We start from the raw sequence: 15241 nt of genomic DNA on the forward strand, positions 1-15241 counted from the left end.
CCATTGAGCCTCTCCAATGTTGCTCCTCAAGCTCGGTCCCTGGACCAGCACCTACATGCCACCTGGGAGCTTGTGGGCAGTGCTCCAGCCTGCACTGCCCCCCCCCCCCCCCGGGTGGCACCTGCAGTGAACAAGGCCCCGGTGCTCCCTATGTTTATTAAAGCAATGAAGCATGTCCCCATAAGCCCCAACTTCCTCAACTGCAACATGGGAACAGAAATGCTTCATGGGAAGGACAGTGTGAGGACTAAATGCACTTGAAACTCTTTGCTTGACTGAGGAGTGGTTCTGGTTTGCTCAGCACCGAAGGGGTTGAGTTGTGGGTTTTTTTCCTCCCTTAAAACATTTTTTATTATGAGAAAATATATGTAGCATAAACATGACCATCTTGACTGTTTTGGTGTACAATTCAGTGATAGTAAGTACTACACATTGCTGTGCAACCAAGATCAGTATCCAAAGCCAGAACGCTTTTCATCTTGCAAAACTGAAACTATATGAAGGGGTTGAGTTTTAACACTGGGCCGAGTTGTCTACCTGTCGGTCCTCAGCTCATGCCCGGCACACAGTACAAGCTGCTCTGGAGCCTGGTGTCAGGTTGTTACTGGGACATGCCACAGGGCACCTCTTCTGTTTGCATTGAGGCTGTGCTGGTGGGCTGTCCTTTTTGGGTTTCACTGTTGTCATTGTAGTTCTTTCATGGTGACAACAGCCTAATCCCAGCTCCTGTGAGTTGAGCTCTTGGTATGTGCTGAGAGCAATCTATACATTATCTCAGTCCCACCAACCTCCTGAGAGTAGGAACTAACGTTCCCTCCATTTAACATGAGAAAGTGGTATCTCAAAGATCTTAAGGATTTTGCCCAAGGTCCTGATATTAGTAAGAGTAAGAGCCAAGGCTTGAACACTCTGTCTATTTGGCACCAACCTCTGGGCCTTTAAGAACATGAACATACAGACTCCCAAAGGGAGAAGCAGTTTTCTCCACAGGCTCAGCTCTCAGAGCTGCTTGTAGACATTTCCTGGAGAAATGGGGCGTTTTGAAGAGGACCTTTGTACTCTGATGTTTACCACCAGGGCCTGCCCCCAGCAGGTGTTATGGGAACGCCAGAGACTCTCCTTTTTCCAAAAATAAAGCTGTCTCCTGCAGTTCCACAGCAGCCCCTCCGAGTGTGACAGCCAGAGATGGAGATGTAACGAACATGGTCGGTTTGCTTTTTCTCCTCCCTGCAACAGTTTAATGACAAATGATTATTACTGGTGGCAACTGTCATGTCTTTCATCTGGGTCGTGGTGGCGGTGGCTGTCAGACTGTGAGAAGAAACCAATCACAGCGGCATATTGAAGAAAAACCAACAATAAAAAAAGGATAAAGAGCTCATGCAGGAAGAGGGAGATATGTGGAGAGAGGCAGCTGTTCCAAGGGGGAAAGCATGGGTAAGAAAAGGGAAGGATGGTGAAGGGAAACACACCACTGTGTAGTTTGCATTCTCATGATCTAAGTTTGGAAGGTGAGTGAGGAATGAATCACATTATTCTCTTTTTTTTTGTAGTCTCGGTGGCACCAGGAATCTTTGGTTGCCAGTGACAGAAAAGCTAATTCGAATTGGCGCCAGTGGTTCTCAACCTTCCTAATGCCGCGACCCTTTAATACAGTTCCTCATGTTGTGGTGACCCTCAACCATAAAATTATTTTCGTTGCTACTTCATAACTGTAATTTTGCTACTGTTATGAATCGTCATGTAAATATCTGATATGCAGGATGTATTTTCAGGGGTCGCGACCCACTTGAGAACCACTGGAAAGAGATAGTTAATTGGGACATGCAATGACAGCATTGGTACTCGGCGGCAGGTGTGGCTTGAACAAGGTGCTCAACAAGGATGTTAGAACGTGGTGACTCTCCTTTCAGCTTTGCCTTTGGCTTTGACGGTTTCCTTCTCAGGATGGAATATAGTGGTGCAGGATGGCTGCCAGAAACTCAGGTCTAACAATAAGAGAAACTGTCTTTCCCTAGTTGCTTTCTCCACCAATCCTGAGAGTCAGTCTGAATGGGCCAGGTTAGGACATGCTCCTACCCTGGAACTAATTGCTGACATTGTGAGGATTGGATGAACCAATTGGCTTGACTGAGAGAGGGGAAAGGATGGCTTCCAGGGGAAATTCACTATTACCAGTAAAGGAAGAAAGGATGGTTGGTGGTCAGAATAACAAATGCCTATGATATGGCTCAGGGAGGTTCATGCTTCTTTAAGAAAAGGGATCTGAAAAAAATGGCTTCAGGTGCACAGAGCAAGGCCAATGGCTTAGCTACAGTTGAAACTGACAAAAAACAAACACACACACAAAATAAAACATAACTACAGCAGCAACAACAACAACAAATGATGCCCCTGTGTAGCCTCGGTGATCTGTAATTGCTAACGACCCTGTTTGGAAGCTTTGAGTTCGATGCTCACCTGCAGTTTGACAGAGCACTTGGGTGAAGCCAGCTTCCGCCTTTGCTATGACCTTGCATAGAAATAAGAGCCTCAGTCTCAGCAGGTGTCCCTTCTTGGCCAGCCCTGCTAACGATCCAGAAAGCCGGGTTGGGGCCAAGAGCATCAATCATCGGCGGTTCTGATGGATGCAAAGGGTGTTGGGCTGTTCTTGGTGTAGTCAAGAAATACATCTCTCCATACATTTGTTCATTCTCTCCTCCAGCATTGTATGACTCGCTGGAGGGAGAGCTTAGCTCTGCATGATGAACTGAGAAAAAGTCTGGAATGCCCAGGTAGATATGGGAGTTCCATCCTTTCCTTTAGAGGTTAGGGTACCAATCGACTAACTGGTACAGCTGACAGTTACATGCTTTACGGTATCTTCAATGTAGGCTGCCCCTGCCTCAGATCAGAATTCCAAAGGGAAGAACAGGGCTGGCTCACATGAAACCCCAACATGCTCTAAGTTCCAGGTCCCCTCCCAGCTCCCCTGCTGGGAGACACTAATGGTGCATTTAACAGAGGTGTTGTTTGGAATGAGATTGACCTAGGAATTAAATCCAGACGCCCTTCCAGATCTACTGGACAGTTGCTGTGTGATATAGCCTCTATTTACTATCCTAACTCATCTCCCACCACTTTCCTTTAAATGACAGCTGTTTGACCTTCCTTCTGTTCCCTGAACCTGCAAAACCCGTTCCTACCTTTGCATACGCTGTTCTTTCTGCTTGGATGGCTCTCCTTACCTGCACCCTGACCCTCAGCTTTTCCTGGCTGGCTTTTCCTTGGCATCCCTTTGATGAGTGCCAATGTGGCCGACCAGGTGATCTAAAGCAGAGGTCCCAGGCTTTCCACACCACTCCTGAACCATTGCTCACCTGCTTTCCTAGAAACTAGTCTATGTATTGATTTCCTTCTTCCTTGTCTATCTAATCCCCTAAGAATGGAACCTTCATAAAAGCAGGGACCTTTGCTTTGGTAGCCTTCTTCTCTAGATTCACTTCCCCTGAACAATGCCTGGCGCATAACCGGAGTTTGTTAAATTCATTGAATGAATGAAAGGCAATCAGTAGCCTGGCCAGGTGGCTCAGTGGTTGACCAAGAGGTTGCGGTTCAATTCCTTGTCAGGGCACATGCCCAGATTGTAGGCTTGATCCCCAACGGGTTGATGTTTCTATCATTGATGTTTCTATCTCTCCTTTTCCCTTCCTCTCTGAAATCCATACACACACACACACACACACACACACACACACACACACATATATATATGAAAGGCAATCAGTATATGAATGTTTCTTCCTAGAGCAGCACATCTGGCAGGTTCATTCAAATACATAAAGTACTAGTCTCCCTTTCTGCCCACTGGCAGCCTTGCAGACTCAGAATTCCTCTCCTACTTTCATTCCTAAGGTGGTGGCCTGGTGCCATGCAAGGTTTTGAGGAGGACTCAGAAGGGCCTGGTGCCCTGCTCTGTAGAATTCTAGTGTGAGGGGCAGGCAAGATGTGTGCCTCTCAGCAACTAGGCAACCACACACAAGTCAGGGCTGCAGATGGGAGATAAAGACAAAGGTGCTGGCGATTCAGAAGGGTAGGAATAAGTAGGAAGCGAGACACTAAGAAGTCCATGATGGATGTGGTACTTGGGGCTTGATGGTCAAGGCTACCATCATCACCCCTATTAACATCAACTCAGCCTAAGCAAGCACCTCCTATGTGCCAAGTGCTTTATGTGCATTACCTCTGAAAATATACACAGCGACCCGTTAAGGCTCTGACTGTTACTATTATTCCAATTTTTCAGATGGGAAAACAGAGGCGTAAGTTAAATAGCTCACTTGTGCTAAAAGCAGATCTCAGATGGGCTTTCAGCAAAGCCCGTGTCCTTCCTACAAAGCCCCTGTTCCTTGTAGAAAACATTTCGTACCTGATGGCTTCATGACAAAGCAAAGGGAGCACCAAATTAGAAGGCGAGAGGCCCTGTGTCTGTTCACATGGTACCACTGATTTGAAACAAGTCGTCCAAGATTCTGGGGCCTCAGTTTCCTCACCTAGAAAATAGGGAAGCTGGACTAGCTGTACCATGTCTTGCTGTCCATCAGCATATTCTGGGGAAAATATTAGTACATATTCTAGGGCTCCTTAACGGAGATTCCGATGCAGTGGGGGATGGCGTGGAGCTGAGAAATCTGTAAGCATAAAAAATTCCCCAAGTGAGCTGATGCACAGCTACAGGGCTGGATACTGAAGGCTCAGATTAGTGTTTTCAACCCTCGCTGCACATTACACTCACTGAGGGGATAAAAAAGTCCTGGACCCTGTCCCAGACCAACTGAATTGGCATCTTTAGGGATGAGGCTGGCAGGGGTAGGAGAGCATTGGCTTTAAAGTGTAAAGACTATTGAACTCTTGAAATGTGGCTAGTGTGATTGAGAAACCAAATATTTAAATTTACATTTAAATAGTCATATGTGGCCAGTAGGTGCTGTGTTGGAAGCCCAGGCTCGGAGGTGGATAAAGATTCCCTTCCTTGATCCCCAAATTGTAGAGCTCTTCTTTGAAATTACCTTACTTAATACCCATCCCCTCCACTCTGTTCTGAGAGACTAGTGAACAGACTCCGAGTGAAGACTGGTGTTGCTCTCCTGGTTTCTGAATCAGATCACTCCAGCCACCTTGGATAGCTACCCTCGCTGGGAACCCAACAATCACCAGGAACTTAAGATTAAACTTCTCATTTGAAGAGAGAGGAGGAGAAAGCAGAACCAAGAGAGTTAGACTATTCTAGAAGACTGCTGGCGGATTTATTCCCAAGAGAAGCAAACTGGGGAATAGAACATAAGTCATAAAAAGGTCCAACGAGTGCAAATTTAATTGAAGTGGAATTCTGTGTTTGTGGGTGATGGAGCTGATGTGTTTTGGGGAAATGATGGACAGGGGAAAATATGAAGGCTTCCTTTGGTTTTCCTTCCAAGCACTCATTACTTGGCTTCATTAGATCACTCAGTAATTCAATTTGCTACATGTTTATGGAGTACCTGGCCTCTCTCAGGTACTGAGATAGATGCTGAGCCCCAAACACTTGAACAGTCATGGGGTTGGTGTGTGTTTCTACTTTATCCTGAACGTTGTAGGAGCTGCTGAGAAAAACTAAGCAGGGGGACACAGTGCTCCAATATGAACATTAAAAAGAGTTCTGTTAGCGGTGATGTGGGTGAGACTGGGGTAGGGACTCCATAGTCTGAGAGAGAACTGCTGACAGTCTGAACATAAGCAGGTATAATAGAGAAAGGAAAAAGAAATAAACCTGGGGGGTGATGAAGAAGTAATCTGAGCGTGAGTGGTGGTTAACTGCAGTAGTAAATGTGGGAAGAGACCCCTTCTTCTTTCCTGATAGGAAAAAAATGAAGGCTAACACATGAGTCATGAAATGGTCCAATGAGTGGAGATTGCTTGGGATGAAATATTGTGTTTGTGGATGATAGAACTGATGTGCTTTTGGGAAATGGCACCTGAGGATGATTTCTCCCCTCAGCCTCAGTCTCCTACATAAACTGATTGCCAATTGATTGGAGATCTTTGACATTTATTCTCATTTCTGGAGGTTTTCTTTTTCTTTTATTGAGTGGTGGTTATCCAACACACACACACACACACACACACACACACACACACACACACACACGTTTCCTGTTCCGCATACCTGAAATCACTTTTCCAGTAACTAAGCATTCAGATTGCCTGGTCTTGAATCCTGGCCCTGCCAAGTCCAAGCTAGGTGAGTTTGGGCAAGCTACATTCTCACTACATATTGGATATGTCCAATTACTATTAGTTGTGATTGTAACCATGATGATGGTGATGATGATGATGAGTAGGAGAAGGATGATGATGGTGAGTGATGATGATGATGGTGGTGGTGGGGAATGATTATAATGGTAGTGGTGGTGGATAATGATGATGAAGATTGATGGATATGGTGACTGATGATAATGATGATGATGGGGGATGATGATGATGGCAGTGGTGGTGGTGATGATGATGATGGGGGGGATGATTATGATGATGGTGGTGGAGGAGGAGGATGAGGAGGATGGGTGATGATGGGATAGAAATCCTCCCGTAGGACAGATGTAGCTTATATGTATGTGAGAATGCTATTCATCTGAATCCTCAAGCTTATCAGGTTCGATACCTTTACCTTTTATCTCATCCATGGAAACTGAAATGAAAATGTTTAAAAGCTCAGTTGATACACAATAAGAGTGGCAGACAGTAAATCATGGCTCACCAAGGCAATCCTCTGACAGGAGAAAGAAAATTCCCAAGGAGTTTCTCTTGATCTTTGCTGGGTCACCTGCATCATTATCCTTTTTGTTGGTACCCACCCTGGCAGGCAGAAGGAAAATAAGTTATAGAAATGGGGGCAGGGTTGACCCTGTTTCTCTTATGCCTCCTGGGAAGGAGGCTTCTGCTCATTTATTTCCTCACCCAATATTTATTGGGCCCTTACTGTGTGTTAGACATTGTGCCAGGCTTTGAAGACACTGACTTGAATAACATCCTGCCATTGGGATGAGACAGAGAAAAACAAATAAATCAGTGTTGGAGTTCATATACTCAGGTCACAGAAATTCATTTCAATTGGACTGGTGTGGGGCACAAGGGTTGGTGCTTTTAAATAACTTTCCAAGTGATTCTCTGTGCAGCCAGGAATGAGAGCTACTATTGGGTATAAGGAAATATTGGATGGCATTTTGCAATAACAGATGTTGTCAGCTTGGAGCTACGTAGATTTAGGAAAATTTCTTCACCTCTCCTCCTGTGTCCTCATGATAAAAGCCATCCATGATTGTTATAACGACTTGCAATACCTCATCTCTTGGGGACTTAGAATCAGAAAGAGATAATGGGCCCTGGCTGGTTTGGCTCAGTGGATAGAGCGTTGGCCTGCAGACTGAAGGATTCTGGGTTTGATTCCGGTCAAGGGCAATGTACCATGGTTGCGGGCACATCCCCAGTGGGGGGTGTGCAGGAGGTGGCTGATCGATGTTTCTCTCTCAATGATGTTTCTGACTATCCTTCTCCCTTCCTCTCTGTAAAAAAATCAATAAAATATATTAAAAGAAAAAAGAGATAATGGGTGTGGGTGCCCTTTATAGCCTTTGTGGATTGAGTAAGTGAAATGAAAGTTGGCATTAGACTCTATTAAATATCAGACTTTGATACCCATGGAGTCTGACCTTGAGCACCTAGTCAGGCCCTGGAACATTCTAGGACATTAGAGTGAGACCTCATGTGGGACTGAAGCACAGAGTTGAGTTGAGAGCAGACACCCAGAATCCCACACTTCCCTGCCTCCCTCGCTTTGTGTTTAAAACAGTTTGTTCTGTGTTCTGCAGAGCAGTGAGCATGGGGAAAACTGCTTTTGCTTCAGAACCAAAGTGGGTGTCTGAAATCTGTTCCTCTCCCCCGGCTTCACGCTGCCGAGGAGGCTGGTGCCAGAGGTGGTCAGAGGCTGCGCTACAGAATCCGAAAAGGACAGGCCGAGTGGGGGCAGGAGGTTAAGTGCAGGAGGGACAGTCTCTGCTATCCATGCAGGGAGCAGGAAGAATGGTCAGGGCCCTGAAAGAAAGGGCCATTTGGCATATCAGCTGCCAGGCCCTGGGAATGTGGCCAGATTCCCCCATTACCTCCTGCCAGTCCATAAAACCACCTTAGAAAAATCCAATGCTAAACGCGAGGCTCTTCAGTGCCTCACTGTGCAATTATGTGTTGCAAATAACTCTTGAGTCCATCCCTCTGAGGGGATTACAATGCCTTTGGTCCACAATGGGTTTTGAAGTTCGTTGCAGATGTCAGAGGAAATGAAAGTGGTGTAAAGTAACTGCATGAGGTCCATGAAGGACACAAGTGATGGTCTCTCTCCAAAGCATTATTCATCACTGTGAGGAAAGACAGTTCCTTCTTCTCTTCACACAGCTTCCTTGGGCTCAGGGAGAGTGGGCTGGTTTGCAGGGGGGATGTAAGAGCTGCATGCCAGTGGATCTGGAGATACCAGTTTCTGAAATAGGATAAGGATCCCCTTAGGTTTCTGGGGTGTCTATGTGGTCTAGAGGGCAGAGCACATGGAGAGGAACCCCAAGCTGTTGGGGTCCTCATAGATAGAAGAGCCCGTTACTTCTACTAGCTCATCCCATCCTCACAGCAACCCCATGAGGACTTGAACTGAGGTTTGATAGACCAGAGCCCATGCTATTTCAGCTACAAGGTTTGACTGGTGAGTATGCAGGGGTAGGCTAGAGAGTCTAAATTTAATGTGATAGGTGTAGGGAGGCCATAGGTGACTGGCTATAGAGTAGAGAAAGAGATTGGTTAAAGCATCAGGCAGCCATGAATAGGGTGAGTTATTGAGATTCTCAAGTTCAGAGTGTGAATTACCTCCTTAGTGGAGGGGGTAGCATGAGCCCTGATGTGAGACACTGAGATTCCTGGCCTATGGGGAAATAACAGTGACTTACTAGTACATTTGTTGACCATTTGATATGTGGTGGGTACTGTACTGGAAGTTTCTATACAATTCAATGAAAAAATGCTATCATTGCCAACAGCATGGTGCAGGGGTGAAAAGCTTGGAATCTTGAAGGCAGGTAAACCTGATTCACTGCCTGTGTAACCATGGAAAAGTCACTCTACTCTGAATCTATTTCTTCATTTCTAAAATGGGGATAATACCAGTTTAGGAAGTTGGTTGGGGGGGGTGGGATTAAAGGATAATCTCACCAAAAAAAGTGTTAGCCACGTGACTGTCATATATAGTAAGCACTTCTCTCATGTTAGCTGGTGTAATTATTACCATTGCCATACCCATTGTACAGATGTGCAAACTGAGGCTTGGAAAGGTTAAGTGATTTTTCCCAAGGACACTGAATTAGCATTGGTACCTGGGTAGTCTGACCCCAGAAGTTACACTGCTATTCCTCCAGGGAGAAGACCTTAGTGAGGATCACAAGAGAGTAACAGGAGAGACTGAACTTGGATTAAAGTATTGCAAGACAGGAGGGTGAGGATGGCACAAGGCAATGAGTTTGCACATACTCTTCCCCAGATGGCCTGTGCCAAGCTCTTGGCCAATGAACTGCTATCCTTATAATTATCTTTCTCCTTCATAAAGTTCCCAATGCAGCCGTGCCCTCCTCCCTATGTGGAGAACCAGATAAAACTGCATTTGCATACAATTCTGCCTTGTGCAGAAAGCTGCTCATGGGTACACTGGTCATGTCTAGCTCATAGTACATGGAGCAAGGGTGTTGGAGCACCCCACATACCATCAACTCCTACATGTAACATGTTTGACCTTCACCTCCACCAATACCAATTATTCCAAGGAAGTTTGGGTGTGTGGGTTGTCTCAGAGATTTTTTTTTATTAGGTTCCAGCTGTGCCCTTAGCATATGTCCTCCTGAGAACTTTCTTAGTTCCTTGTGTGCTCAGTGCAAGAAGATGCTGGTCCCATTGCCTTTTGCGGTCATCCTGTAACTGGTGACTGGCTTCCTCAGAGGCATCTTTGCTCCTTATTACATTTCTTTTGTAATTAAGTTTGGAACTTTTCAGTCCCATTCCAAGAGGCACGTGACAGCACATAAGGTTGATGACTATAACTGCTTTCTGACTTCACTTCTGTGCTTTCTTCTGTGGGTGGGTTCTGTAGGTTGTTGCCTTTTTTGGGTATTTAATTGAGGTTCTATGGATACCTATTGGGGCTTATAGGGCTCCTATATCTCATTATAAATAAAGGACACCCTAAATGTATTTTGGGTGTTTCATGGAGAAGGGGTTCCTCATGATAGTAGGGTGACGATGTTGAAAGGTTTTAGTTTTTGGACATGACATTCAAGAGCCATAGAAAGCACAACCTCAGATACTGAATTCTTCCCTTTCACTTTATGCTTAGACCAAGGACATTCTCCTTAGGCTTCATTCGCACATTCATCCACTCATGCATTTCCTCACCCTCCATTACCTGATGTGTCATGTGCCAAGCCTTCTGCCAGGTTCTGGGGACAGAGAGATGAGGGCAGCAGAATCTCTGCCCTTGAGTAGTCCACAGTCCTGTTGAGGGCGATTTGAAATGATTAATCCATCCAAGAATATTGGAATTCTCCAAAAGCTACTGTAGGGAAAAAGATAACGACCCAAAGTCTTTAAACCTGTTTCCCATTTTAATTGACTTAATTAGGTAAAATTCATAGAACTGTAACGTTGGAAGGGGCGCAGAAGGCATTTATTCCTGTTTTTTTTCTTCCTCTCTTTCTTCAAGCCACACTGCACTCAAATTATCCCCCTAACCCTGCATTTTGGAAAAGGGGAGTATTTCGAAGAACTATAGCTTTTGGCCCATTCAGATAAAACTTCCTGTTCAGTGAGAGCCCACAGCAAAAATTATGCAGACTTGTTCAGAATTAAGATACACAGCTACAAAGTATTGTTCTGAAAGATATGAATGGAGTTGTTCGCTCTTAAGACACACACACACACACACACACACACACACACACACACACAATGGAGTTCCCGTTCCCATTCCCATATTCGTACTTCCAAGTTTGTGGGAATACACGTGGTAGACACAGCATGCAAAATGAAAACATGCATGACTGTGGTACAATGAGGACCCTTTGAGAATTTTCTTAGTTCCCGGGAAGAAATACATCTCAGCGTTGGTCAAATCCCGATTTGTTACAACACAGAGACATACCTTGCTTCATTGGCATTTTTGCACCGTAGGTTAAGCTGATCTTCAGTGATCCCAAGAGGGCTGTGGTTTGTTTTGCAAAGGGTGCTGGACGTGGAATGAGAGCCTGAGTTTGGATACTCACTGGCTGCAACCAGTTTGAGCCTATCTCCCCCTGCTAACAATAGACCACCCTCTGAGGGTCCTCATGCAGCTTTGATGAGTTAAGGGGTGTAAAGGTAATTTGTAAATTGTACAACTGTATGTATCAGCTGCCTTTTCCAAATGGAAACTTGTTCTCATGATTAGACCATAGACTTGGGGTGGTGTTAGACCTATTAGAAGCCCCTCAACCCAACGCAAGTTACCACCCCACTTTCCAGTATAAGAGCACCCAGCAGCTCCACCTTATGCTCAGAATAAGGTGTAAGCCTCTGAACATAACCCCTGAGGCCATATGTGATGGGGTTCTTGCCAAGCTCTTCAACATCATCTCATCCCCTCTGTTTCACAAACCATAATGCATTTATCTGTAGTTCCTGGCATAGTCAAGATGTATTCTCGGGGCTCCTCTGACTCTAATATCCACCCGTTTCCCCTTTTCCACACCTGGATTCTCCTTCAACATTCTCTCGTGCTTCTCTCAGCCCCCAGTTTATGGAAGTTGCTCTTTCTCAAAATCCCAGCAGATCTATGAAGACAGAGGCAATGTCTGTGCCTGCCGTATGTATCATTTCTCCAAGCTGTTGCTGCACAGTTAGGTGCTCGCCAGATATTTGTTGATTGAGCAGATAGATGTCCACCCAGCATTTATTATCCTCTATATTACACAGGAGTCTAGATTTCAAGGGACAGAAATTCTACTACAGTTGGCTCAGGTGAACATGGGAACTTGTTGGCTTATAAACCAACAGGTCCAGAGTCAATGGCTACAGGCACGGCAGGCCACAGGTGGTCTAAGTGTCATCAGGAATCTGTCTCTATTTACTGATGTTGTTTTGTCTCTGATGGCTTCATTTCCCAGCCATGAGCCTGGGGGCCAGAAAGAGTTCATTCTGTTGGAAACATATGGACTCAAAGGGGCGAGGTGGATGGGATGAACTAGAGGAAAATGAGGAGAATAGATGATGAGATGACAGAAGTAACAGATGTTCCTCAGTGTATCAGGGCGTGGGCTCCAACTCCAGGACTTCTCTCCTCTTTGTATTTTCAGTATCTCTTTCAGGGTGGGGTGTACAGTAGGTGCTCAAGAATGTTTGCGAATGAATAGATATGTGATTTATTTCCCCTCACTTCTAGGAAGGAGCTTCTGTTAGCCTATAAAGACAGATGGTGCTGTATAAACTGCCTTCTGCCTCATCTTGTTTTTCTTTTTTTTACCTGTTGGCAGGATCCGACGTCTACCTTCTTCCAATTTGGAGCGTCCATCCAGCAACAAGCCGTGGTCATGATGAAGATCATGCAGGATTACGACTGGCATGTCTTCTCCCTGGTGACCACCATCTACCCTGGCTACAGGGACTTCATCAGCTTCATTAAGACCACAGTGGACAACAGCTTTGTGGGCTGGGACATGCAGAACGTGATCACCCTGGACACCTCCTTTGACGATGCCAAGACGCAAGTCCAGCTAAAGAAGATCCACTCTTCCGTCATCTTGCTCTACTGTTCCAAAGATGAAGCTGTCCTCATTCTGAGCGAGGCCCGCTCCCTGGGCCTCACTGGGTATGATTTCTTCTGGATTGTCCCCAGCTTGGTCTCTGGGAACACAGAACTCATCCCCAAAGAGTTTCCATCAGGACTCATTTCAGTCTCCTATGATGACTGGGACTACAGCCTGCAGGCGAGAGTAAGGGACGGCCTGGGCATCCTGACCACTGCCGCGTCTTCCATGTTGGACAGTTTTTCCTACATCCCGGAGGCCAAGGCCAGCTGCTACGGGCAGACGGAGAAGCCGGAGGCCCCGATGCACACCCTGCACCAGTAAGAGGCAGCGCTTTGCTTTGTCTCTCTCTGCTGGGGATCAGAGTTGTGTTTTCGTTGCTGTTGTTTGTTTGTTTAAATACTAAGAGCAATACGTACTCATTGCTGAAAATGTGCACTGAAAATCAGGAGTGTTGTGTTTGTGCGTATGGGATTATTTTGTTTGATTCTGCACTTCTCTCCCCTCTTCCTCTCTTCTCCTCTCCTTTTGTTTTTAAGTAACTTTTTATATTGTTTCCTGAAACTTAATTTTTTTACTTAACAATATCCCATGAAAACTTACACTTGAGATCTATCTATCCATCCATCAATTCTCTATCTATAGATATATTTCAAATATGTATATGCATATATGTAGATATATGTGTGTACATACATATGTATGAATATTTAGATATGTGTGTATGTAGATATACATTTATAAACATACACATATGAAAACCTACATTCTTTGTTACTTACTCATTGCATTCTTCAATAGGAATATACCATGATTTATTTATCCAGCCTTCATAATAATAGAATTTTGGGTTCTTTTAGGTTCTTTTTCATTAGAAACAAAACTGCAGTGCTAATCATCCTACGTGTCTCTTTATGCACATGTGCAAGTATTTCTCTAGGGTGGATTCCGAGAAGCAGAACTTGGGGGTCACAGAGCATGTGCATTTTAAAATTATTTAAGTATCTACTGCCAGATTGTCCTACAAAGTAGCTATATCAATTTATATTCACACCAGCCATTTGTGAAATCACTTCACTTCCCACATCCTCACCAACATGCTAACATTTGGAAAACTGCCCACAGTGGTGCTCCTAGTCCTTGGCTGAGTGTGTAGCTGAATTTCTCCCCTTCTTATGTCCTACATATTTCTATAGGGCATTGGAAATCTTGGCAAACACGCTCTCAAAGCTGCATTATATTCCATCACATGGACGTATTGTAATTTATATAATGACTCCCATTTTGGTGGACATGTAAGTTAAAAAGTATGTTTGGGAGAAGCATCATTGCTCTTTGTGGCCCATCATTATGACTCGGCTGTTGAGACGTAGAAGGATCACACTCGTACACCCGTCTTGCATGCATTTGCCTGCTGTCTGCTGATTTAATCCATGTCCAACCCTCAGATAATGAGCAGTGTGGCACCGGGATTAAGGGACTGGACTCTGGAGTCAGATTTGTCAGGGTTCAAATCTTGTGCCAACCACTTTCTATATGACTTGGACGATCATTGTACTTTTCTGGGCCTCAGTTTGTTGAGGAGCGGTGACAATAGCACTTACTTTCTAGGCAGCGGTTCTGAACTTCATTATGCATGAGAACCACTAGGAGAGCTGGTTAAATCAGCTTGCTGGGCCCCATGCTCTGAGCTCATCGAGAAGCTCTGGGTGGATCCTAAGACTCTGTCATTCTAACAAGTGCCTGGGCGATGCGGGTGCTGCTGGTCTGGGGGTCATGCATCAAGAACCAACGTGCTAGGTGCTTTGTGAGGATGAAATGAGGCGATGCATGAAAAGTGCTGCTTAGCACAGTGCCGAGCACCTAGTAATGACTGAGTGACTGTCAGAGTGATCAGTGAAGTTTTTCTGATCACCAGAAATGAGGGTCAGCAGACTAGTTTGGTTGATTATTAGCAGAGTAACGCCTCTCTCTAAAATGGTTCTGGAAGGTTTTAGGACTTTGAATCTGCTCCAGTTCAGGGATTATCTCTGGGCTGGGGCTGGAGGTGTGTGTATGTTTGCACGTGTGCATGTATGTATGTGTGTGTGTGTGTGTGTAATAGGTGCATAAAATAGACATAATTCTGAACAACTCTTGAGTTAGGAAATCATGGCCCTTTGAAATTCCCCCTTTTCCCCTCCTCCCCCGCTCTTTAATGATCTTGTTTCTACATTGGCACTTCCAGCATTTTAAATAATTGTGCAAATAGCAGGAAGGAACTGGGGTCAACCCGTGGGACACACGGCGCCTCTCACAGCGGCAGGATTGCTGCCAGCCCAGGGACAAGCGCTGGGCTGATGATCCTCACTCTTCATTCCAAG

At 45.2% G+C, this 15241-nt stretch overlaps 1 protein-coding gene across 2 annotated transcripts in view; it reads left to right on the forward strand.

Annotated features, from left to right (window-relative positions):
- Window positions 1-15241, forward strand: part of GRIN2A (glutamate ionotropic receptor NMDA type subunit 2A) — a 392774-nt gene that overhangs the window by 214594 nt on the left and 162939 nt on the right. For both annotated transcript variants that reach the window (XM_070412996.1, XM_070412997.1), the window contains one exon: window positions 12606-13198. In XM_070412996.1, coding sequence (XP_070269097.1) covers window positions 12606-13198 — 593 coding nt within the window. The remainder of the gene's footprint in view (window positions 1-12605; window positions 13199-15241) is intronic.

Source organism: Myotis yumanensis, unplaced genomic scaffold, assembly GCF_028538775.1.
Source record: "Myotis yumanensis isolate MYYU_CA2020_CCGP unplaced genomic scaffold, mMyoYum1.0.hap1 SCAF_4, whole genome shotgun sequence".
Lineage (NCBI taxonomy): Eukaryota > Metazoa > Chordata > Mammalia > Chiroptera > Vespertilionidae > Myotis > Myotis yumanensis.